The 27,173-nt window shown below is 42.3% G+C and overlaps 1 protein-coding gene across 4 annotated transcripts in view; it reads right to left on the reverse strand.

The window, feature by feature from the left end:
* The window catches only part of LOC126191527 (casein kinase II subunit alpha), a 79,069-nt gene that overhangs the window by 45,019 nt on the left and 6,877 nt on the right, over nucleotides 1-27,173 (reverse strand). For all 4 annotated transcript variants that reach the window (XM_049932430.1, XM_049932428.1, XM_049932431.1 and 1 more), the window contains exons 5-7: nucleotides 7,177-7,371; nucleotides 6,888-7,090; nucleotides 6,658-6,806 (exon numbers count right to left, since the gene is read on the reverse strand). In XM_049932430.1, coding sequence (XP_049788387.1) covers nucleotides 6,658-6,806; nucleotides 6,888-7,090; nucleotides 7,177-7,371 — 547 coding nt within the window. The remainder of the gene's footprint in view (nucleotides 1-6,657; nucleotides 6,807-6,887; nucleotides 7,091-7,176; nucleotides 7,372-27,173) is intronic.

The raw sequence follows: 27,173 nt of genomic DNA on the forward strand, positions 1-27,173 counted from the left end.
GACCATGAGAATATGGTTGAGGCAAGCCACAGGTCAGCCAAGCTAATCCTCCTCCTTAGACTTATCAGTGTAAACTGGTGTGCATTTGCTTTGTCACTTGTGAGAGATTTCCCCCATTGGGAAACCAACCAGATGGCACACAAATTATCCACGAGTCAGACAAGAGCCTTAGCCTGATGCATCATGAGTGGCTACTGAATGAACAGTTGCGGGCTAACCAGTGCAAAGGCATGGTGGATAGCAACCATAACCTTCATCCATTTTGGTCTTGTTGAACTATACACCTGGACACTATAATCCAGGTAAATCAGCAAGAGAGCCAAGCTAAACTCGAACACATGTGCTGTCTACTTCCCAGCATTTGCGAATCTAGCAAATCAAGAAGTTGAGTGACTTGCAGGACCTTGGATTTATGTTGCTAAAAGCTCTTTGATGTGCAGAATAGTATGCAGGCAGATTACATAAGCATCCAGAATGGTGGAATTTTATGCAGTCACCTCTGCAAGGAACTTTAAAAGTCTGAATATGCTCTCTGTGCCTCCACTCTCTTACACATAATTGGAACTGAACTTGCAGTGGCAGTATTTGAAGAGAAGCAAACTACAATAAACTCCTCCACAAATAAGGAGCACCACACTGGCTTCCTTCTTGTAGAGGTTACACTACACAATAGTGCAACGAAGATGGGAATACTTAGATAATTTTAATGAGGAACGTCATTCTCTAGTTCAAATGTGTCTTGACAGGATGGCTCAAAATTGTCTAAAACACTAGTATACAGGAAGGATTATATAAAATAAACAACACTTCCCTACAAGCTCCATTTACACACACTGTACAAGGCGAAGAAGGATTCTTTAAAGTTGTCTCTCCGAGGTGCTACAAAATGGCTTATTACGCTTCATCCTGACTGTGCCATGTCATAAGCCACAGAGTGTGTTGGATCCACCTTTTAAAGTTATTTGTAATTGGATCAGAAGTCACAATTGCCCCTCTTGGCGATGGTTGAGATGAAAGGCAGGTTCTCGGGTGAGATGAAAGGAAGGGTTTTGCCCAACAATGACTTATTACTTTGTTGAAATGTTCCTCTGTTATTCAGTCTTTGCATGGTTCACTGCTCAGGAGAAAGACATCTCACAGTACATTACATTGTGGACTTCATGAAAGGGTACATGGTGTTCACAATTTCATATCATAAGTTCAGCTTGGTATCTAATTTCATAGCATTTGGCACTCATTATGAAAATGATGTTACAAGGTTCTTAGAAGTTGAGTCAGCACAGGCCTGCACAGCAACATATAATATACAGGGATTGGACAAAAACATGGAAATACTGCGAGAATGCAAGCTTGAACACAAAATGCAGAAGCTAGACAAGCCAGCAGGTTGTGATGTTGGACCACAAACGGCACCTGAACAAAGTCCTGTGTAGTTGTGAGTGCATGATGTCAGAGCCAAGTGAATTCAAATACGAGATAATTGTTGGTACTTGTGCGGTGGGATTTTTCATATCAAAAAGCCGAAGTGTGTGGTGTTTCAAGATTACATTGCATAAAGGGAAAGCAGAAAATCATCCATTAAGACACAATGTGGATGGAAGAGTGAGTGAGTGAGTGATCATGGCAAATGGTCACTGAAAAGGATTGTGATGAAAAATACAAGGATGACAGCAACAAAAGTCACTGCATAACTGAATTTGCACTCGCAAACACTGTCAGCATCAAAACAACACAAAGGTAGCTTCATACATTGGAAACTGCCAGGGCAAGCTGGCATTCCAAAACCAAGTGCAAGTGATGCAAATGGTAGGAACAGGAAAATGTGGTACTGAAACCATAATGGACTATGGACCAGTGGAAGAGAGTCATTTGGTCATATAAGTCTTGATGCACACTGTTTCCAACTTATGGACGATCTTACTTCTCAAGATTGGAACATGGCAGGTAGTCAGTGATGATTTCAGCAGGCATTTTGTAGTATTTTATGGTCCTCATGGTTACTTTGCAAGATTGCATTACTCTTAACGATTATGTGACAATTTTGGCTGATCAGGCCTATCCCATGGTAAAATGTTTGTTCCCCAATGGTGATGCAGTGTTCCGAGGATAGGGACCTATTCACACAGTTCACATTATCCAGGATGGGTGTTGTGTGCACGAGGACGAATTGTCACATCTCCCCTGGCCACCAGTAACTAGATCTCAATATTATCGAGTCTTTGTGGTCTACTTTGCAGAGTTGGCATGTTATTGCTATCCACCTCTATCATCATTACCCGAACATGCCACCATTTTGCAGGAAGAAAGTTATGAAATTCCCTTAAAAAATCATACAGTACTTTTTTATCTTTTCTGAGACGGCTGCAAGCTATTTTGGATACAGACGATTTACCTACACCACATTATGGCACATAAGCGAATTGTGATTTTGGTGTTTCCATATTTTTGTTGATCCCCTGTAAAGTGGAAACCTTTACCCGACCAATGAAAAATAGACTCCTCATAACAGCCATTAGATTTCGGTGTGTACACATCAGTAGCCTGACGTTTGCAGTTCGATCACCCATACAGGAAGATACCCTAATAACTGGTACAATGGGACATACCATCTTTCCATGCACAGTATAGATGTAGATACATTCATTCCTGCCTGTCAGAAGGTTAAGAAATAACCAATTGGCTATACAGCATCCAATCAGCCTTTCAAAATAACTATTTTGGTGGCTTGCTTTCTATTAGTTGAATCCTTAATCTGCTATTTGTATCCAAATAGTGGACCACTTGGCCATACAATGTTTTGTCCTCTCTCCACCGACTCCTTCCTTTTATGAAGACCACAGCCACTCATTGAAGGGGTCTTGGTGCCTGATACAAGTCTCAGATACCGACTGGCTTTATCTGGGCTACAACTCAGTTCCTCTACATGAATCCTGAATCATGTTTATGTTCCACTGCTGTATGCAAGCAATTTATCAAAAAGGATTCACAGCATTTTGCTGCCAAGAATGCAAGCAGTCAGGAGTTGGGGGCTTACAGAAGCGAATCTGTGTAGTTAACTGTTCCTGCACCTTTGTTTCTTGGAATTTTATGACAACATTCCGAAAACAAGATCAGGCAACTTCAGACATCCTTCTCGTTTCTAGGTGTTTGTTGAATTGTTTTAATCCAGTGGCAGTGGTAAAGAAGTTGGACTACTTAATACACTACTGAACTTTTTTTAAGTTTCATTGCACACTGCTTTATGGTGTTGTCTGAGCTTTTCACAGCTGACACAGTGGTTACTGGGGCAGAAGCAATGATCTCAATGTGTTTGCCATTCACTACTGAAGTACTTTTATACTGTGGACATGAGGAATGGAGGTAAGCTGCTGTAATGAACACAGTACTGTCTTCACTTCATTAAAAGCACAGTCTTTAATTAAATTGCCTGTACTTTCTTTACTCCCAGGAATACAAGAAGTTACAACACCATGTTGCATGTGACAGACTGGTACACCTGTCCACAAGAGACCTACTTCATGAGCTGCCAATCCCTTATAATACAGCTGTCCACGAGACAACTACTTCATGAACTGTCAATCCCTTACATACATGTGCCCTGTGACCACACCACTGGTACTTAACGGGGTAGGTATACAGGGCAAACAAGAACTCTGACAAACTTTCAGAGGCTTCTCTCTCTCTCTCTCTCTCTCTCTCTCTCACACACACACACACACACACACACACACACACACACACACACACACACACAATAAAACGCAAGAAAGATAAGAGAATTGACTCTAGATTACAATACCCTCATAATATTTATGAGTGCTGTACAGTATAGAACAGCACATTTTGTACTTAATTTGGTATCTAACATATCATTGCAAATATAATAATGGTAATTAACTAAATGCATGACCTATAAATTATGTGTTCCACTGAATAAAATATGGTGTAGTAAACCCTGCAATTGTTTAATAGCAATGGAACATCCACTCCCCTTTAGTGTTCTATAATTAATGAAAATAAGCTTCTGTTGCAACTCAAAAGAAGAATATGGGCACCCAAATAAAAATTAACCTACAATAAGGTGGTTTGTGACATAATAGAATATGTGAAGTTCATCTGCATAAAGGCAATTTAAGATGAAACTACCTGGCAGATTAAAACAGTGCAACGAACCGAGATTCTAACTCAGAATCTTTACCTTTCACAGATAAGTGTTCTACCAACAGAGCTATTCATGCACGGCCCAGCCACATGACTTTACTTCCACCAGTACCTCATCTCCTATCTTCCAAAGTTCCCCTGTGAAGATTCCAGACGAGGTACTGACAGAAGTAAAGCTGAGAGGACAGGTCGTGCGTCATGCTTGGGCAGCTCAGTCAGTAGAGTACTTAGCCGCAAAAGACAAAGGTCCCAAGTTCGAATTTCAGTTCACAGTTTTAATCTGCCAGGAAGTTTCGTATCGGTGCACATGCTGCTGCAGAGTGAGAAACTCATTCTGGCAGTGGAAGATGTCATGCCAAATAATACAAATTTAATTATAGGAAGAAAGTGTAGAGGACAAACCAATACATTACTTTCAGTGTAAATTTGTAATGAGCGAAAGACTAGAGCAAATACTGTCAGAAATAAACCAAGATAAATTTTAAAGTAAGGCAATTACAAAATATTCATGCAACACGCAAATTACAGAGTTAACAGTTATAGTGCACTGAAAATTATTAGAGACTTTTGATAGTTGGGTACTGAGTGAAGGGAGGGAAGCGTAGTTGCCAGGGTGTGCTGAGTGTGCGAGCTGGCAACGGCAATGACAAGTCTACTTGGCGCAAAAGCTATCAGGCTTGCTTATCTATGTGAACTCCAAGGCACACAATCCGACTGATCTGCAGTCTTTTTAAAAAAACTGATTCTCACACAGCTTATAGCTTAATTCGCCAGCTTCATTATGAGCTTATTATTTCAATAATGGTCATAGTTATCGTGATATTTCGAGATTATGTAAACTATGCAAGGACGTCTTAAAGTTTGTAGCGAAAAATATGGATCGTTATGAATTTGCCTGTGTTACATCAATTTGCTGTATACGAAATGTAGATGACATAATGCAATGTTCTTTAAACTTTGAAGAACATAACTATCCGTTTCCAATCTCGAGGAAACAATGCATCTAAAGTGCTCCACAACAATTATTCATAAATATTTTGTACCTCAAATTGTTTGAGAGATTAAAAACAGACTTGGCAAAAGATAGCACGCACACAAAGAGGTGAGTATTTTGCAATATGATGAACATGCAAAACTTTCATATCCACTGCAATATTCAAGAACTACAGAACTTCTCAATTAAATTATGTAATTTTTAAGGGTCATCTAAACAAGAATTGCTGTGGAGTTTGCAACAATGTAGGTAAAGAAGCTTAGCATCTATTTTTACTCTAAGAATGAACTTTTTCAACAATTCTTGTCCTCATTTGCTAGTTTAACAACAACACTTCATGATTCTGTCACAATTTCAATTATTAGAATGTCGGTGATATTAACATTTGTAAACTCTGCTGTGTTTTGGCAAACTAAGCAGATTTTTAACATGGCAATAAAAGAAGTTATGTATTACTCAACACTCTTCACAGACCTTTATGAATTCCTGTCTTCTCAGCTTCCTTCTTGGTATGGCTAACAGCTCATAGCCAGTCCTGTGGTGTAACATTTGAAATGGCTTCTTCCAAATGTTACACCACATTTGGAAGAAGCCATTTCAAAATACTGAGCGTAAACTACTACTTGTCTTTTTGCCACACTTCTTTTCACCTGGGCCCATATATTCTCAACCGGAGCATCAGCCAGTTCACCAAGTAGTATGGAGTTTTGGGCTAGTATAGCACTACAAGTTTCTTTAACTCTGCCTCATACACACTAGGCTCAACTTTGTCCAATGGAACATTTCTTTGCACCCAGAGCAAAATATCTGCTTTTCTCTATTGCACTGTTGGAGCTTTACCCATCACAACAGAGTGGTATGGTGCACTGTCATCTGGAAGACTATTTTGCAGTAGAACATTATCTTCACAGCTAGGGAACATGTACTTGGACGACCACTTTCCCTGTACCTCTTTTGTTCAGACATGCTACTCTATTACTAGTAATCCCAACACAAAACACTTGTTCACGATACCTGATGACTGCAGAACACTTCAACATCAAAAAGTACCATTTTACAACAAGATCCAACCGACACAGATACGTCTACTGCACAAAACCACAAGGTATTATTTATCCACAGCACGGCAATAAGGGCACTTTACCAACCAAATAACTGGCGGCACAGTACGAAAAACCAACCCACTTTTGGTGTTACCTGGGCAACAGCATCAAAGCCCCTCCAGAGAGCCAAAGGTCAAAAATTGCAGCTAATTTCACACACACTATGGTCTCCAATTACAAGGAAAATTTTGTATTACGTACTGAATATGACACAAATAACTGAAAGCCACCTTACTCTTTAACACTGATTTTAAAAAATGAAGTGATCTATATAGATAAGAGGGGAGGGGATTGGGGGGGGAGGAGCGAGGGAGGAGGCGAGGGAGGAGGAGGAGGAGGAGGAGGAGGAGGAGGAGGAGGAGGAGAAGAAGAAGAAGAAGATTCAAGATTATAACTTACAGAAATAAGGATGCTCCATGGCTTCTCGTGCTGTTAGCCGTTCATAATGATCATATCGTAGCAGTTTGTCTAAAAAGTCCAAAGCTTCTGGAGACACCAAATGCTGGTTTTCACTGTGCACAAATCTTTCCCATCTCTTCCGAGAATGCCTGTCAGGAAAGTCAGTTAAGAGTTACTATCAAATAAAATCTACACTTTCACATTCTATGAAGAATAAACCATTCACATACCTGCCTAAGATATCGTGAAACCTAGGATCCAGTTCTATGTGATATTTTTCTAAATACTCAGACAGTTCTTCAGTTCCAAGAACTTTAGCAATTCGTACAAGCTGATCATAATTATCATGACCATGAAAAAAAGGTTCCTTTCTGAATATCATACTTGCTAGCATGCAGCCCAAAGACCACATATCCAATGAATAGTCATACATCTACAATGAAAAATCACTTGTGAATACACGCACACACATACACATTATACAAAAACTGACGTTTATGTAATCTATGCAGAATATACCTGATAATCTACTAGTAACTCTGGGCCTTTGAAGTATCGTGAAGCCACCCTGACATTGTACTCTTGTCCTGGATGATAAAATTCTGCCAGTCCCCAGTCAATCAAGCGTAGTTTACGATTTTCGTGATCAATCATAACATTATGAGGCTTTACGTCGCGGTGCATGATGCCCATACTGTGGCAGTAATCCAGAGCCTAAAATGAAATTGTGCAATTGTAAAGATAAGCACAGTAGAGTATATAATACAAAACTGCAGTCACACAAATTTTAAAATACAGGACAGTAGTTATAACTCCGCAATCTAAGACTTAATTACATGATTATAAATATGATTAAGAAAGAAATATGTTTACATTACTTTCCACAAACTAAAATTTTATAGCAAGTTTACAATATCTCTTATTGAACTAAACTACCACTCGTCTTTCAGAAAGCCACATGTAATGAAACAAAGTGGGTGACGGTCAGAGAGGAACAGAGAAGAGGCAGAATTAATGATATATTTAACCAAACTTCATAGAATTTTAAAAATCAATTTTAACTATAAGCCCACTGCCCATACATACCACCACTCATCCAGTACATTTACCAGTTTTTTCTGGTTAATTACAACTGTCACAAATTACACAACTCTTCTCTGGAAATTATAATTGCTGCTGCCCTCCTGATCATTTAAGCACTCTATGGCCCTCAATGATGCTAAGAACAGACCATGTAAGAATATTTATGTAAAGAATACAAAAAACAGAAATTTGAATTTTTTGCAATAAATTGTCCAAATCCACAAAGTCTCGACACCTTTTCCAGTTCTAATCCCCTTCTATTACTATTCTGTAGAGCATCACTCACCAACTAAGCTGTTTCTAAGAGAATGCACTTAATCTTAGAGTGAAATTGAGAAAGTGTCATAACAGAGAACATGTCACTGATGCAAAAAGGTACTGCTCAAAGATGTGCCTCACCACCAGAGCCAACAAAGCACTTTAGAAGCAGACTGCAGAAAATTGAGAAAATAATAATACTAACACTAACAATAATAACAACAATTTCCTGGGTCAAAACTAAGTGTGAAATGAGTGACAAACACAGCTTAAGGAACTGAAAAGTTTCTGGAACTGTTTCAGAGAATGGCTGTTAATCTAATACCTGAGTCTTTGCTATAATGACTTAACCTGAAGTGAAATTTAGACAGAAAATAATGTAAATTGACAGAAAGAAATCTACTCACTGAGCAGCAGTAGGGCAAAAAAAAAAAAAAATAAATAAATAAATCACACACACACACACACACACACACACACACACACACACACACACACACAAAAGGAGTTTAATTTTTACAAGCTTAGAGCCAGTGGCTCCTCCTCCTGGTAGAAGAGTTGAAGAAAAAAGGACTGGAGAGGTTTAGGGAAAGGGGTATACTTTAGAAAAGTGACCAAGAATCATGGGTCAGGAGAAACTTACTGAACAGGATGAGAAGCCAAGTCTCCCCCGATCCAGGATTGTGGGTAACTTTTCAAAACTGTACCCCTCTCCCTAAACCTCTGTAGTCCTCTTCAACTCTTCCATCAGATGAAGGAGCCACTGGCTTCAAAAGCTTGTAAAAGTTGAATCCGTGTGTGTGTGTTTTTTTTTTTTTTGTTGTGGTTTTAGGGCGCAAAACTTCTATGGTCATTAGCGCCCAGCCCGTGACTTAAGACAGTAAAAAACCGAAATTTAAAACCAGCAGCAATGGGAACAAAGTCAGAAAATTGGAGAAACTAAAAATAGAAGACTGCTTAAAAATCCACTACAGAAAGGGGGTGATTGTCCCCAAAAAAGGCTTCAAATGACTGACGTCATTTCACTGTCACTAATAAACTGTAGAACGCGGTCGGCGGAGCGCGTGTCATCTGCTAAAATCGACGATAGATCAGGCGATAGTTGTAGACGGGAGCGTAACGGATTAAAATAGGGGCATTCAATTAAAAGGTGTCTTACCGTCCACAGCTGAGAGCAGTGGGGACAGAGTGGGGGAGGATCGCCGCTTAAAAGATGTCGATGGCTAAAACGACAATGCCCTATCCGGAGTCTAGCTAAAATTACCTCCTCCCGACGACGCGTTCAGGAGGAAGAGGTCCAAGCGCAAGGAAGGGCTTTCACTTCCCGCAATTTATTACAGGGAAGTGCCGACCAATGGGCATGCCATAACTGAGCAACATGGCGACATAAATCGTTCCGAAGATCGGTGAAGGGAAGCGACTGAATAGCTGGCCGAGGAAGAGAGACTGCGGCCTTGGCCGCTATATCGGCCGCCTCATTCCCACAGATACCAGCGTGTCCCGGGAGCCAGAGGAACGCCACCGAGACGCCCCTCAGGTGAAGCAAGCGCAGACAGTCCTGAAGCCGGTGGACCAGAGGGTGCACAGGGTAAAGAGCTTGGAGACTGAGGAGAGAGCTGAGAGAATCTGAGCAGATAACGTACTGTATCCGCTGATGGCGGCGGATGTAGTGGACAGCCTGGAGAACAGCGTAAAGCTCCGCAGTATAAACCGAACACTGGTCGGGAAGCCGAAAGCGATTTGGGGTGTCGCCAACAATATAGGCACTCCCTACACCTAACGATGTTTTCGAGCCGTCGGTGTAAATAAATGTGGCGTCCGTCATTTCTGCACAGAGAGCAGCAAATGCCCGACGATAAACAAGTGTAGGGGTACCATCTTTGGGAAATTGACAAAGGTCACGGAGCAGGCAGATCCGGGGACGGAGCCAAGGCGGTGCTGTACCCCAAGTTGTCAGGAAGGTTTTAGGAAAGCGGAAGGAAAGAGAATGGAGCAGTTGACGGAAGCGGACTCCCGGGGGTAGTAGGGAGGAGGGGCGGCCTGCATACCCTACATCAAAGGAGGCGTCGAAAAAAAGGTCGTGGGCTGGATTAGCAGGCATGGAAGACAGACGGCTAGCATAACGACTCAAGAGGACTGCTCGCCGATTGGACAGCGGAGGTTCAGCAGTCTCAGCATAAAGGCTTTCCACAGGGCTAGTGTAAAAAGCTCCAGACACTAAACGTAATCCACGGTGGTGGATAGAGTCGAGACGCCGAAGAATAGACGGCCGAGCAGAGGAGTAGACTATGCTTCCATAATCCAATTTCGAGCGCACTAAGGCGCGATAGAGGCGGAGAAGGACCACTCGGTCCGCTCCCCAGGAGGTACCATTGAGGACACGGAGGGTGTTAAGTGATCGCAGACAGCGAGCCGAAAGATAGGAAACGTGGGAGGACCAGCATAGTTTTCTGTCAAACATAAGACCCAAGAATTTAGCGACGTCTGAAAACGGAAGGTTGACAGGACCTAGATGTAAGGAGGGCGGAAGAAACTCCGTACGTCGCCAAAAATTGACACAAACGGTCTTACTGGGTGAAAAACTGAAGCCAGTTTCGATGCTCCACGAGTGGAGGCGATCGAGACATCCTTGAAGACGTCGTTCAAGAAGGCTGGTCCGTTGAGAGCTGTAGTAGATCGCAAAATCGTCCACAAAGAGGGAGCCCGAGACATCAGGAGGGAGACAATCCATAATTGGATTTATGGCGATGGCAAACAGTACAACACTCAGCACGGATCCCTGGGGTACCCCGTTTTCTTAGGAGAAAGTACGGGAGAGAGTAGTGTTCACCCGCACCCGAAAAGTGCGCTCTGCCATAAATTCGCGAAGAAAAAGGGGCAGCCGGCCTCGAAAGCCCCAAGAGAACAGTGTGCGGAGGATGCCTGTCCTCCAACAGGTATCGTATGCTCTCTCCAGATCAAAAAATATTGCTACCGTTTGGCGTTGCCGGAGAAAATTGTTCATGATATAAGTGGAGAGAGCGACAAGATGGTCAACTGCAGAACGATGCTTCCGAAATCCGCATTGGGCTGGTGTTAAAAGGCTGCGGGATTCCAGCCACCAAGCTAAACGGTAATTCACCATACGCTCCAAAACCTTACAGACACTACTCGTGAGAGAAATGGGGCGATAGCTAGAGGGGAGATGTTTGTCCTTTCCAGGTTTCGGAACGGGAACGACAATAGCTTCCCGCCACCGTCTGGGAAAGGTGCTGCCGGTCCAAATTCGATTATAAAGGCGAAGGAGGTAACGCAGACTATGGGTGGATAAATGCAGCAACATTTGGACATGGATACCATCCGGTCCTGGGGCGGAGGAGCGAGAAGATGAGAGGGCATGTTGGAGTTCCCGCATGGAGAAAACAGTATTGTAGCTTTCGTGATTTTGGGAGGAGAAAGCAAGAGGTCGCACTTCCGCTGCACGTTTCTTCGGGAGAAACGCTGGCGGGTAATTTGTAGAGCTCGAAATCACAGTAGTGCTGACCCAACGAGTTAGAAATTGCGACGGGGTCCACTAAGGTATCATGCGCGACAGTGAGCCCAGAAACCGGGGAGAAACTAGGCGCGCCTGAGAACCGTCGAAGCCGACTCCAAACTTCCGAGGAGGGAGTGAAGGTGTTAAATGAGCTAATAAAGAATTTCCAGCTTGCCTTCTTGCTATCGCGGATGACGCGACGGCATCGCGCACGGAGCTGCTTATAGCGGATACAGTTGGCCAAAGTAGGATGGTGACGGAAAATGCGAAGAGCACGTCGCCGCTCACGTATTGCGTCACGGCATGCCTCGTTCCACCAAGGAACTGGGGGGCGCCGGGGCAATTCGGAGGTGCGTGGTATTGAACGTTCCGCAGCTGTAAGGATAACGTCGGTAATGTGTGTGACCTCATCGTCGACGCTGGGAAAGCGACGGTCATCGAATGTCGCGAGAGACGAAAAAAGTGTCCAATCGGCTTGGGCAAACTTCCAGCGTCGCGGGCGCATATATGGCAGTTGAGGCTGCAGTCTGAGGACACATGGAAAGTGGTCACTCGAGTGTGTATCATCAAGGGCGAACCATTCGAAGCGCCGAGCTAGCGGAACAGTACCGACCGCAAGGTCCAAATGAGATAAGGTTGTCGTGGAGGCAGACAAAAATGTGGGGACCCCAGTGTTGAGGCAAACTAGATCCGCTTGGTGGAAGACGTCTAGCAAGACGGAGCCACGTGGACAAGGGTGTGGAGATCCCCAAAGCGGGTGGTGGGCATTGAAGTCCCCAACCAGCAAATAGGGGGGTGGAAGCTGACCAAGAAGATGAAGGAGATCAGCTCGTGCCATTGGTGTGGACGATGGAATGTATACAGTACAAAGAGAGAACGTGTATCCGGAAAGTGAAAGACGGACGGCGACAGCTTGGAAGGAAGTGTTTAAGGGGATTAGGTGATAATGGAGAGTATCACGGAGAAGAATCATGAGGCCTCCATGGGCTGGAGAGCCTTCAACAGAGGGGAGATCATATCGGACAGACTGAAAATGAGGGAGAACAAAGCGGTCATGGGGACGCAGCTTTGTTTCCTGAAGACAGAAGATGACCGGCGAGTAGGAGCGTAAGAGGACCGACAATTCATCCCGATTGGCTCGAATGCCGCGGATATTCCAGTGGATAATGGACATGGGGTGAAAAGAGAATGGAGGAATGGGACCAAAGTTGCTGTCAACTCAAAGACTGCTCGGAGCTAGCAACCGACAGCATGGAATGGCATTCAGCCGAAGGCAGAAGATCCTGATCCATAAGTTGGTCAGGAGCAGTCCCTGCCACCAGCGATCGGCCGGTTGACCGGCCACCAGCAGTGCGCCTCGGCGACACAGAAGATGGCCGAGGGCGATTTCCGCCAGGTGGTGCTGTAGAGGGGGCACGCCTTGGCGGAGAAGGAGAGGAACTGGGTTTCTTTGTAGCCTTCTTGGAAGAATGTTGTTTAGAGGAAGGAGGAACCGATGGTTGTGAAGCTGCGGTCCGTAAAAACTCTTCACGAGTATGCTCTTTTTTCGAAGACTTGGCGTCCGACTTTTGGGCTCGAGATGTAGCAGAACCCGACGAAGGGTGAGCCATAGAGTGGGCAGGCGAAAGTGGTGAGGTTGAACGAGCGATCTTTGCGCTGGCCGATCTGACGACCGTGGTACTAAAGGTGAGGTCGCAAGTCTGCGTGGCCGCCTCCTTTGTTGGCCGAGGAGAAGCAAGGACAGTGCTGTATTTTCCTGTCTGAGGCACGGTGGGCTTGCGACTGGCGAATAATTTTCGAGCAGCAAAGGTCGACACCTTTTCCTTCACCCTTATTTCCTGGATGAGCTTCTCATCCTTAAAAACGGGGCAATCTCGAGAGGAAGCAGCGTGGTCACCCATACAGTTGATGCAGCGAGGGGATGGAGGTGGACAAGCACCCTCATGGGCATCCGTGCCACACGTAACACATTTGGCTGGATTGGAACAGGACTGGCTGGTGTGATTGAACCGCTGACATCGATAGCAACGCGTAGGGTTTGGGACGTAAGGGCGAACGGAAATTATCTCATAGCCTGCTTTGATTTTCGATGGGAGTTGAACTGTGTCAAATGTCAAGAAGACAGTGCGGGTTGGAATGATGTTCGTGTCAACCCGTTTCATTACTCTATGAACTGCCGTTACGCCCTGGTCAGACAGATAGTGCTGAATTTCTTCGTCAGACAATCCATCGAGGGAGCGTGTATAAACGACTCCACGCGAGGAATTCAAGGTACGGTGCGGTTCCACCCGGACAGGGAAGGTGTGGAGCAGAGAAGTACGCAGCAATTTTTGTGACTGGAGGGCACTGTGTGTTTCTAACAACAGGGTGCCATTCCGTAATCTGGAACAAGACTTTACAGGACCTGCTATTGCGTCGACTCCTTTCTGAATAATGAAAGGGTTGACCGTGGAGAAGTCGTGACCTTCATCAGACCGAGAAACAACAAGGAACTGTGGCAACGATGGAAGAATCGTCTGTGGCTGAGACTCAGTATGCTTACGTTTGTGACTAGACTTAGTGGAAGGTGAGGAAACCATTGCGGAAGAATCCCCCATGATTACCGGCGTCTCCGATGGCGCGCTCCTCCCTTGTGGGGGCCCTCTCTGAGGGCACTCCCGCCTTAGGTGATTGTTCACACCTCAGGTCACACCTCCCGACAAACGGACGGAGGGACCAATCGGCATTTTCGGAAGGTATCAGCTCGGGTAATCACCCCTCCCTGGGCCTGGCCGTTACCAGGGGGTACGTACGTGTCCTACCTGTCTACCCGGGGCGGGGAATTACGCGTTACCCCGTCACCGGCTACGCACGAAGGGCGTGGGTCGGCCTTCAGACACGCACAGGGAGGAAGAAAGAGAAAGGGAAGGGAAGGAAGAGAGGTCTCAAACGCCGCAGCGGAGAAAAGAGAAAGAGAAGAGGTAAGGAAAAGAGAAGGACAAAGGAAGGAAAAAGACAGAGAAGGACAAAGGAAGGAAGAAGACATAAAAGCAAGGAAGGCAAGAAATGCAGTACATTTACGAGCGTCCGTCTCCGGACGTAGGCACAAACCATACTCCCAGATGGGGAGAAAGAGAAGGAAAGAGCCAGAGGTGAGGGGAGGAGGGGCGAAGATAGGGATGGGGAAGGATGCGGAATGGGAAGGTATGCAGCCCGGAAAGGAAGGAAGGCCACATTAGCTCGGGGTCCCGTGCTCGCTACGCACGTATCCACAAAAGAGTTGTGGACCCCCTGGGGGGCCGTGTGTGTGTGTTTGTGCGTGTGTGTGTGTGTGTGTGGGGGGGGGGGGGGGGGGGAGGAGACGCGCGTGCCTGCACCCTGCCACCGCTTGTTGAGTAGTTTTTTTTTATCTGTCCATTCACATTATTAATAATTAATTATTTCTGTTAAATAAGTACATAGATTCATTCAAATCTTTTTGATTTTACATCAAAGACCACAAATTAATTCAAGATATAACACATTGTATTGTATTTGAGAAGAAAGTTTGACACTGATCTGAAGTTCCTATCACCAAATCCAAATACCTGTTAACATACATCAACTTCTAAATGTATGACAAAAAGAAAAAAAAGTGAAATGGAGCTCACATGTTTACAAACTTGCTGTTTGGGAACAAGTTACATTGGCCATTTTTTATCACATTATGACAATTCTACCACCAAGGCAAGACGAGATTGAGATCAGACTTATTCACAACATGAATCCTACTGCCACTGAATAATGATCTCTTACAGAACTCAAATCTGCACAAGTATTGCTCTGGTAAATTAATACACAGAGGAGGGGTACTTCACAAGAAAAACGAAATGTATGCATTTCTCTGAAAGACTACATAGTACTAATGGGAGTGTTGCAAGATAAAAGAGAAGTGCTGATGCTGAGTACTTGCCACAATGTCGACGAGTGTTAGAGAATATGCTGTGGCTATGTAACAAGTCCAAAATCAACTGCTGTCCCAACATGCACAAAAGTAAAAAGCAGGTAGGTATCATCACATTGACAGTTATGGTTTTGTAACAAGAAACACTAAAGTGTTGGAAAAAGTACGTTGTGTGGATGCTTGAAGTGTCTGTAGAAAAAAAAAACCATAGTTGTCTTCCTCGACAAAACAAAATATTTTACATGCACCCAACAGAAAACACCAGACAGGCATAAAAAATTTAGATCTAATGACTGTTTTGAAATGTGTCACACTTTACAAAAACGTAAATAAGAAAATAAACAGTTTATAAAGAACCTTGAGCAAATTTTTTTTTACTAAAAATATACAACTCATAAAAGCAAGACAGCCAGCAATGTACAGTGGCTACCACTGTTAGCAAAGCAAGAAGACCACAAACAGTGATTCAGTGAAAAATCTATTCACACTAACATCCATTAGGTATTCCATGTATCAAAATAGTTAGCATGAAACTATATAGCATTATCTGTTAGTTAAAAAAATGAGCATCTATTTCAAGGAGTTACCACAGTTTACCCTCAGCACAGGTGTCTTGCTATCATCTATACATGCTGTCTCACATAATACATATAAGAGAACCAGTTGTCATGAAAGCTCAGTGCTAAATGGAGCCAGTTGAGGTACAAATTTTCATTGAAATGTCCACAACACAAACAATGTGCTTAAAATTCCATATCATACAATAAACAGCAAGAGGAAAGTTAAGAGGCCATCAAATGTAATCTGATTAAATACAATGTCCATTCAAAAAGTTCCGGACCACTCAATTTCGAGCCAATGGTACATGGAGCGAGATGAGGTTGGCATACCTGAACATGCCTGGGTTTAATGTGTAACTGCTGCAAGTTTCATTGCTGTATGTCAGTTATTGTTCAGTGCTGCATTGAGTAGAAAGTTGTGTCGCACTGTCTGTGAACTTCGAGATGGTGGCGTGAGAGGAGCAATATGTTTGCATTAAATTTTGCGTGGACCTCAAGAAAACCTTTACAGAGACACACCAATTAATGCGGGAAGCCTATAGACTCAGTTATGAATGGTTCACACAGTTTAAAAATGACTGGACGGAAGTCAATGACGACCCTCATTCAGGACGCCCTTTGATACCTACGAACGACACTCGTGTCCAGGAACGTCAATGAAATTGTGCAAGCCAATTGAAGACTGACTGTCCGATGATTGAAGAAGAATATAACATTTACGCTGGATCATGTCATGAAATTCTGACGCAGCATCTTGGAATGCATCATGTAGCTGGCAAGTTAGTCTCACATCAAAAGTCAAGACCAGAAAGATCTTTGCCTCGTAATCTGTGAAGAGCTTTTGTATTGCACAAATGAGAATGAGATGATGCTAAAGAGAATCATAACTGGTAATGAGATGTGGGTGTACGGTTAAGATGTTGAGACCAACATTCAATCTTCACAATGGGTCAGGAAAGGTTCTCCAAGACCAAAAAAAAGCTCGTCACGTCAGGACAGGTCAAAAGTCAAAGCCATGCTGATAAGCTTTCTTTGACTTAGAAGAATTAGTTCATCACGAAATCGTGCTACAGGTACAAACTGTTAATCGATGGTACTACTGGGACCTGTTGCGACGTCTGCGAGAAAATGCGAGAAGGAAACTGCCTGAAATGGGGTGAGAAAATTCCTGGCTCTTGCATCACGATAATGCACGTGCACATTAATCTCATTGGTGCATGACCACTGCACTAAAAACAAAATCACTGTGCTGCCTTGTGCCTCTAGACCTGGCCCCTGCGGACTTCTTTTTTATTTCTAAGGTTAGAAACCCTGCTTAAAGGATGAAGATTTGCAATAATACACAAGATAAAAGAATTCTCAGACAGCACTTCGTACTTCATGCGATCCAACAAAAAGTATATGAAGACTGTTTCCAGAAATGGAAACTGCATTGGGAGCAGTGCATCCATTGTGGAGGAGAGTCATTCGAAGGCGACCACGCACGATAAGTGAAAGGTAAGCACAGAAAAATTTTGTGGGCAAAGTTTCGGCATTTTTTCAACAGACCTCATATGTACTTCATGGAGTGCAATAGCAGCATACTACGCAACAGAGACAGATTCAAGAACATATGAAAACAAAGTATGTTGCTGTTGATGTTTTGTTTTGCTGGGCACGCAACTGCACAGTCATCAGCAACCAATAAATTATGTTGATTTCTCATATTCTCAAAAAATAGTCAAAAGACAAGTTCTCAGAACAGTTTAATCTATCTCAATCACAGTGATACTAGGCACAGCTTGCCATTTCAATTTCTGTATTGACGGCCAGCTCTTATGCAGTAGTTTTCATGGTTGTTAGAATAGATTCATAAACTCACAAAGAAAGAGCCTAAATTACACAAACAAGTGGCAATAATACATTGTTCAGACACAATAATTGTTCAGCTGTACATAAGTAACCCTCTAAGTACACTACACCTGGGTACGACTGGCACAAGGAAGTCAACTGGGACCTAGTTGAAATTATTATAAAATTAATTTGCAATGATTTATGGAAACTGCAAAAATACAGAGGCTCTTTTCACAATGACAGTTCAATGCAACATAATATGCTCTCAATCCCCTCTCCCCACAACGAGTATTAACCTGAACATCAAAGTTTGCAGTACCACTTGCCTGCTTTGACTCTTAACGTAATTGTGTGTGTTGGCACGGCATATTGGAAATGCATTGTGTTTGCAGAGGATATGTTGGAGCACATGGTGGCATGCTCAAATGTGAGAGGTTTATGTTTGTAAATTGTGTGTGAGTGCTGTTAGTGTTTCACTGAACTTCTTTAGTGATGTTTGTGAGAATAATATTGGAAGAGTTAGTGCCGATTTGTTAGAGTGTTATTTTGATGTTGGCAGTTATATGCAATACATTCATTTTCGGATTGGGTACCATTAATGCAGTATGTTTGCAAGTCTGGAGATTTAGTTTTATGTCTCGTTTTTGTTAGTTATAGATATGACAACTAAGTTCGTAAGTAGTGCTCTTTATGCCACAGCGAGTGATGACATGTTTACCACAAACTTTCTACTGTTATTTGGTTTAACTGCCAAATATGTGAAGTGTTACATTTGTGGAGAAGGTATGAGAGTGATCAAAGCTACTGCATCTTGGATCATTGTCCATTGTGTGGTGGCATCGGCAGGGCAACACATGGCATTCTATATAGAACTGTTCCTGGATTGCTAAGTCTAGACCTCTGAAGACTGTGTGTGTCGACATAATTTTGCTATCGGTAAATTTGTGTGTTGGCTGAGTAGTTAGTATATTTTTATGTTTTTTTTTTTTATTGCAGTATGTATGGTAGGCATGTTTATTTGCATAATTGTGTCTGATAAATCTAAATTTTTATTGAAATTTTGGGTCGCGTTAAATCATGGAGTTTGTTTTACCTACATTGGTAAGGTTAGGTTTTCGATATTAGTTGTATCGGCAAATTCTAGTATTGTAGGACTGTGGACTTAAGTTTTAGCTATACAGGTCAGGTGAAGTGTTAATACTGTATTTTTTTGAGTGGTTTTGTGGACTGATCTATATAGGTCTAGTGAAACTTCCAATACCAGTTATTTCAACTTTTTCATTGCGTTTTGTTGATTGCTTGATTTACGGGTTGGTACTTGCTTTGATGTGTGTTCATTATTAGGACTATTTAGACTGTAGCACCCCAATTCTCACAATTGTCTCTTTAGCTTCATAGTGTTTCTGCAATATAATATTCCTCATATTATTTGTGTCTGTTCAGGTCTAATAAGTGACGCCATGGCCATGTATTGTATAAGCATGAAACGGGGTGTCTGCCATCCTGATGAATCACGGGTCAAAGCTGACAGTTGGTACCGCAACGTTTAGTTTTGCCTAGATTTTAGAGAATGCACTTTAATACAGACAGCCTAACTGCTGAATTACATCTACATACATACTCCACAAGCCAGTACTGTGAGTGGCAGAGGGTACACTTTACCACTACTAGCCACGTCCTTTCCCATTCCACTCAAACAGAACGAGGGAAAAACGACTGTCTATATACCTCGGTACGAGCCTTAATTTCTCGTATCTTCCTGGATCTTACGTGAAATGTACATTGGTTACAGTAGACTCATTCTGCAGCCAGCCCCAAAAAACAGGTTACCCACATTTCATCAATTGTGTTACTCAAAAATTACATCACCTTCCCTCCATGGATTCCCATTTGGGTTCCTGAAGCACCTCCATAATACTTGTTCAAATCTACAGGTAACAAACCCAGCAGCACACTTCTGAATTGCTTTGATGTCTTCCTTCAATCTGACATGGTGTGGACCACAAACACTCTAGCAGTACTAAAGAATGGGTTGCACTAGTGTCCTATATGCTATCTCCCTTAAAGGTGAACCACACTTTCCCAAAATTTTCCCAATACCGTATTTACTCGAATCTAAGCCGCACTTTTTTTCCGGTTTTTGTAATCCAAAAAACCGCCTGTGGCTTAGAATCGAGTGCAAAGTAATCGGAAGTTCTGAAATATGTTGGTAAGTGCCGCCACAACTAACTTCTGCCGTCGAATATTTGTAGCGCTACACAGGAATGCTTTACAGGCACAAAGATAAATACTGGCGCCAAAACCTCTGCGTCAGTAAATAAATTTAAAAAAAAGATGGAAGATGAGCTTTTTTCTCCGACCCGAATTTCGACCACTGCATTTTCATACATTATCCAACGAATTAAATACAAATTCCGTATTGTTCATCTTCGAATGTAGCAGCTTTTCAATGCACTACGAAAATCCGACTGGCAAGACCGTTTGCGATGTTTGTCAGTATGGCCAATTCTACGTTCTGATTTTTTTTCTACCTGTGAGAAGAGATGGTTGCTAATGGGAACTTTTGTGAATTCTGAATCACATGCAGTATTCTCTTCACCATAAGAATAATACGAATATAAACATTTTGCCATGTATTCTTTCGTGTTTGCTGCTATCTCATTTAACTCCTGTCTGCCTAATAAACTACGAAACTAGAGTGAGACAACACAAACGCGGAAGTATACACATGTCATGTTCATATTCGTATTATTCTTATGCCTAATAGTGATACAGTCAGAAATGAAGCGCGCGCGGCAGTTGACTAGATTTTTAAATCTAAGGTGACTAATTTCTGTGCAAAAAATAATGTACTAAAAGGCGTCTGCAAAGATTTTCAAACGGAGAAAAATTGTCGCTAAACTCTCGTTCAGAACATCATCTATCATACGCAGTTTATTATTTGGTTCTTGTTGATCATTATCAAAGAAAGCAGCAGTGTAAATAACAACAAATAGCAGTCTCTTACCATTGTTACGTTACTGAGACAATTACTCTTTTTTTTTATTGTAAGCGGCGGTAGGACGCACAAAAGCTAACCATGCCGCGAGCGGCGACAGGTCGTGAACATTCATTATTGGAATGCGACAAACAATGCATGACACAGTACAGTAATGCATTTTCAGCTTAGAGTGACGAAAACACCTATAACAAAGAGAACGGCAATTATCAGATCAAAGAAAAATAAGCACTCGATTCAAACCAGACGAAGCACGTGAAAAACGAAGGGTACCTGTATAAATAAGGACGGAGCGCCTGACGCATAGCAATGCTACATGGTAAAGCTTAACTGCTAAGCTTACGGCTCGAACCAAACTACTGTAGCTGTATCGTCATTCATTCGACCTGAATTGTGTCTCATATTACAATGGACCAACTTTGTTTCGATTTGGAGGTGCGGCCTAAAACTTTTCTCTCCCCTTGAATTTCGAGTCTCAAATTTCAGCTGCGGGTTAGATTCGGGAATTTTTTTTTTCCTTTATTTCGAGTATCATTTTTCTGGTGCGGCTTAGATTCGAGTGCGGCTTAGATTCGAGTAAATACGGTAAACAGAAGTTGACCTTCACCTTTCCTACTACAATCCTATATGCTCAGTCCACTTCATATCACCCTGGAACATTACACCTAGGTATTTGATAAATTTAACTGTGCCAAGGAGCACACTACTAATGCTGTATTCAATCATTCAGGGCTTGCTTTTCCTACTGCTGCGCACTAAATTACATTTTTCTACATTTAGAGCTAGCTGCCATTATTCACACCAACTAGAAATTTTGTCTAACAAGGAGAGGTCCTAGTGGTGGAGAGCAAAACCATCTTTATGGTGATGTAGACTAAGAGACCAAGTATCACACCATTCAGCCATTTACCCTGGTGGACCCTAATTTACAACTGAAAAGAGAGGAGAAAAACACAATTTGACATGATACTCAATAGCGGTAAAAAAAGCATTAGGTTAGAGAGTGGTAGCGTGGTGTAATGGGTACGGTGAGGCCTTCATGTGCAGGTCATGGTTTCAAAACTTGTGGAGCACTTTACATTTTTGATTTTCAAATCATTATTGAAATGTCTTTGATAATTTTTTAAATCAATTATTTAGATTAAATGAAATTTTTATTACTATCTCTATCACATCATTTTAATCGTATGATTATTACTAGTTTCTTTTTTATCTTTATATCATCCTCTTTCCACTCAATGTTTTGAATGACTAATTATATTTATCTCCTGTAATATTAAGGTATTTGAAATGCCGATCTACTGGTTAAAAAACAAAAGAAAATAATCTACAATGATTGTGCAATCATGTCAAGAACTATTTTTCCATTACAAGATGTGCATTTTTTTATGTTAATTATGATACAGACACTTAAAACACAGCCTAAATTCCTACTACACTTTTAGAATAGAAATAAAAAAATGAACTGAAACCAATTAATTGAATAAAAATAATGATCAAGTCATTTCAATAATAATTTAAAAATAAACATTGAAGTATCTGACTACATTCAAAACTACAGCCTTTTGCACCAGAAAGGCTTACCCTATGTGTTGCACTACACAACCAGTTAATATGATGCCACTTTTTTAAATGCTATTTATCATGATGCAAAATTCTGAATTTTTGTCTCATCAATTGCTCGCAAATGAGAGTCCACTAAAGTGAATGCCTGCAGGGTGACACATCTAATGTCTTAACCTACAATACTGATGGGTGACTTAAAAAAACAATCCCACTGCTTGTATTGTCATCCTGTATCATACTAAAGTTGCTCAACAATGACACCTTCCCGTTAACACAGCACCAACAGCAAACAGCCACAAATTGCTACTCACCATATCCATCATTCAGACATACAGAAAATGACAGCAGTCCTATCACACTTAAGTGGTGCACTCTTGTATCTCTGATAAACACTCACTGTCTAAGCACCAAACCAGGTTTCGTTAGTTAAGAATGCTCATGAGCCACTGACATCTGGGTACCTGTTCCATATGCTCATACTTTCGTTACATATCTGCAATGGGGCTCTTTGTCCAATGCTTTTCGAAAATCTAGAAATATGGAATCTGCCCACTGCCCTTCATCCATGGTTTGCAGGATATAATGTGAGAAAAGAGACCTCAGTTTCACATTATTGTTTTCCAAATCCATGCTGATTAATGGCCAGTCTGAATATGTTCAAGATTTTCACAGAAAACCAATATTAAGGATATTTGTCAGTAATTTTTCTGTTCTTTTACTCTTCTCATATACAAGAATCATCTGCACTTTTTTCCAGTCGCTTGGGACTTTGCGCAGGGTGGGTGAGATGCACAATAAATGCAAGCTAAGTAAGGGGCCAATGCTACAAAGTACTCTTAGTAATACTGACGTGCCATTCCATCCAGACGTTCGGCATGTCTGTCTGATTCTCCTGCATGAACAATTTCTTAAATGTAAAATTTAAAACTTCAGTTTTTGTTTTGCTACCATCCGCGACCACACCAGACTGGTGAACAAGTGACTTGATAGAGAACTTAGAACCACTAAGCAATATTAGATTGGACCAGAATTTTCTTGGGTTATAGACAGGATCTGCTACTAACGCATGGAGGTATTTCAGGCATTGATCATTTTACAGCTGCATTAACTTCTGCTCACTTCTTGCTACTGTCGTTTGCACACTCTTTTGAATAAAGGGTGCAACAACCTTTGCTTCCTCAGCATTTTACCAACATTGTTGTTAAACCATGGTGGACCTTTTCAGTCTAATCCACTTACTCGCAAATACAATTTACAATCTGTTTAAACGTTGTCCGTAATTGCTCTATGTCCACCATAGTGGAACCAAATGTTGTCTAAGTGGGGTCTAACAACTGCTTATCTGCTCTTTCTAGCAGAAATACTCTTCTAGCTTTCTTGACTGATTCATTAGCTTTAGTAACCTTAGTCACTGGGATGACATCATCGTCCCTAATCCCTATCTGCATTGACACAGGCTATGCCTGTTTATAGCTATCAGGTCTTAAGTATTCCAGTTGCATGTGGGCTATAAATCAATTGACGTCCCCGTTGTACTCTGTAGGTTCAAGTCACTTCCAACCAACAGTGCATTTTCTGGGTATTCCTGATCCAGTCAACACACTGTAGGTTAACGTCACCTCCAAACAATAAGGCACTGGCTGGGTATTCCTGAGCTACTGGCCGCAGACTTTCAAAGAATGATTAAACTGTCACAGCAGAATTGGATGGTTGGTAAAAACATACAACAATTTTATTTCAGCTACACCTGTTATACATTAGCAGGTAACTTCCCTGCCACATTCAAATCCAACCTCAATAGACAAAAACATGTCAACTGCAATGAACACTACCTCTCCTTGGCTTCTAATCTGTCTTTTCAATATATGTCCTATGAATCACTAATATCACTGAGCTTTCTACTTCAGGTTTCACCCAGCTCTTGGTCCTGAGAATGATTTGGTTGCAAGAAATTTCATGGAGGGCAGTAAATTAAATAATTGTGGCCACCACCTCTTGCGTCATCACACAACAGGCACACATCTTACCCATCCTAGTAACAGTGGCTTGAGAATTGACTATAAAAGCAGATAAAACCCAGAAGTGCAACTTGCTACCCTCCTGCCATTATCACCAATGGTGGCTGATGCCTCTGTGTAGAAGGCCGTTCAGAAGGAATATCAACTGCGCTACAGACTCAATAGACAAAAACATTGTCAACTGCAATGAGCACTACCTCTCCTTGGCTTCTAATCTGTCTTTTCAATATATGTCCTATGAATCACTAATATCACTGAGCTTTCTACTTCAGGTTTCACCCAGCTCTTGGTCCTGAGAATGATTTGGTTGCAAGAAATTTCATGGAGGGCAGTAAATTAAATAATTTTGTTATGAACACTTCCAACAATTTACCAAGCAAATTTTGACAGTCTAAATATCATTACTCTGAACGTGGTTTGGTTTCAACATGCACTCCACATGTGCTCTGCCACCCCAGAAGCTGCTTCCTTTGAGTAGTGCACTCATCTACTGAGGGATGTCCTAAATTCCTCATATAACAATGCAGAACCAGATATCTGCAGTCAGGATCATAACTGAGTTCACAGAGCTTTTGGCCGAGACCCACCGACTGCTCCAAACCGAAGGTCCCAATGAACTCTGAGAACAGTTCCACAAACTGCAAGCTCTGCTTGCACCCAGCGCATGAGGCCAGCAGCCTTTGCCACTTGCACCAGCAGCCTGTACAACCTGAGGTTGGCACCAGAACCAAAGTGACATGCACTGTCGGTGTCGACATGAGCCACAGCTTCAGACAACTGCACCCTGCATGCTTGATAGCCGCAGACAAAGGCCTCCACATCTCTGATAAGAGTGCCCCCGCCCCATCCCCTGCCAGGCATGAGTGCACATTGATTTTCTTTCTGGCCCTGAATGATATTTCCCTAAGGAGGCACCATAACACACCTGGCATTGGAGCTCCCAGTATCAGCAAACCTCAGCCCCCATGTGCCCGCTTGAATCCTGCTGAAGGAATGGCCATCTTCACTCACAGACCAAACAGGCAAGGCCAGATGACCAGCCTCCACATTCGCCCTCCGTCTCTAGCAACACAAAGGCATTACCACCTGCAATTCATTCTGCTGCGAGGGCAGATCTTACATATCAGGGACACTAGGAGGCATTTCGGCAGTAGAACCACGGGCAAAACAAGCAACACATCCTTAGGCAGTCGCCTGAAGACAACAGATAAAAGCCAAAACCAAAATCACATTCAGCTGTTCACGAATTGTGGCCACCACCTCTTGCGTCATCACACAACAGGCACACATCTTACCCATCCTAGTAACAGTGGCTTGAGAATTGACTATAAAAGCAGATAAAACCCAGAAGTGCAACTTGCTACCCTCCTGCCATTATCACCAATGGTGGCTGATGCCTCTGTGTAGAAGGCCGTTCAGAAGGAATATCAACTGCGCTACAGACTGCCTGATTCAACACTTTACTACAACTTCAAAAATTCATGATTACACCTCAAACAGAAAAATATGCAAAAAAATTTGAGAAGTATACTAAGAACACATGTTGTTGTGGTCTTCAGTCCTGAGACTGGTTAGATGCAGCTCTCCATGCTACTCTATCCTGTGCAAGCTGCTTCATCTCCCAGTACCTACTGCAACCTACATCCTTCTGAATCTGCTTGGTGTATTCATCTCTTGGTCTCCCCCTACGATTTTCACCCTCCACACTGCCCTCCAATACTAAATTGGTGATCCCTTGATGCCTCAGAACATGTCCTAAGAACCGATCCCTTCTTCTGGTCAAGTTGTGCCACAAACTTCTCTTCTCCCCAATCCTATTCAATACTTCCTCATTAGTTATGTGATCTACCCATCTAATCTTCAGCATTCTTCTATAGCACCACATTTCGAAAGCTTCTATTCTCTTCTTGTCCAAACTATTTACCGTCCATGTTTCACTTCCATACAAGGCTACACTCCATACAAATACTTTCAGAAATGACTTCCTGACACGTAAATCTATACTCGATGTTAACAAATTTCTCTTCTTCAGAAACGCTCTCCTTGCCATTGCCAGTCTACATTTTATATCCTCTCTACTTCGACCATCATCAGTTATTTTGCTCCCCAAATAGCAAAACTCCTTTACTACTTTAAGTGTCTCATTTCCTAATCTAATACCCTCAACATCACCCGACTTAATTCGACTACATTCCATTATCCTTGTTTTGCTTTAGTTGATGTTCATCTTATATCTTCCCTTCAAGACACCATCCATTCCGTTCAACTGCTCTTCTACGTCCTTTGCTGTCTCTGACAGAATTACAATGTCATCGGCGAACCTCAAAGTTTTTATTTCTTCTCCATGGATTTTAATACCTACTCCAAATTTTTCTTTTGTTTCCTTTACTGCTTGCTCAATATACAGATTGAATAACATCGGGGAGAGGCTACAACCCTGTCTCACTCCCTTCCCACCCACTGCTTCCCTTTCACGTCCCTCGACTCATAACTGCCATCTGGTTTCTGTACAAATTGTAAATAGCCTTTCGCTCCCTGTATTTTACCCCTGCCACCTTTAGAATTTGAAAGAGAGTATTCCAGTCAACATTGTCAAAAGCTTTCTCTAAGTCTACAAATGCTAGAAACGTAGGTTTGCCTTTCCTTAACCTTTCTTCTAAGATAAGTCGTAGGGTCAGTATTGCCTCATGTGTTCCAGTATTTCTACGGAATCCAAACTCATCTTCCCCGAGTTCGGCTTCTACTAGTTTTTCCATTAGTCTGT

Source organism: Schistocerca cancellata, chromosome 6 (genome assembly GCF_023864275.1).
Source record: "Schistocerca cancellata isolate TAMUIC-IGC-003103 chromosome 6, iqSchCanc2.1, whole genome shotgun sequence".
In the NCBI taxonomy this organism is placed as follows: Eukaryota; Metazoa; Arthropoda; class Insecta; order Orthoptera; family Acrididae; genus Schistocerca; species Schistocerca cancellata.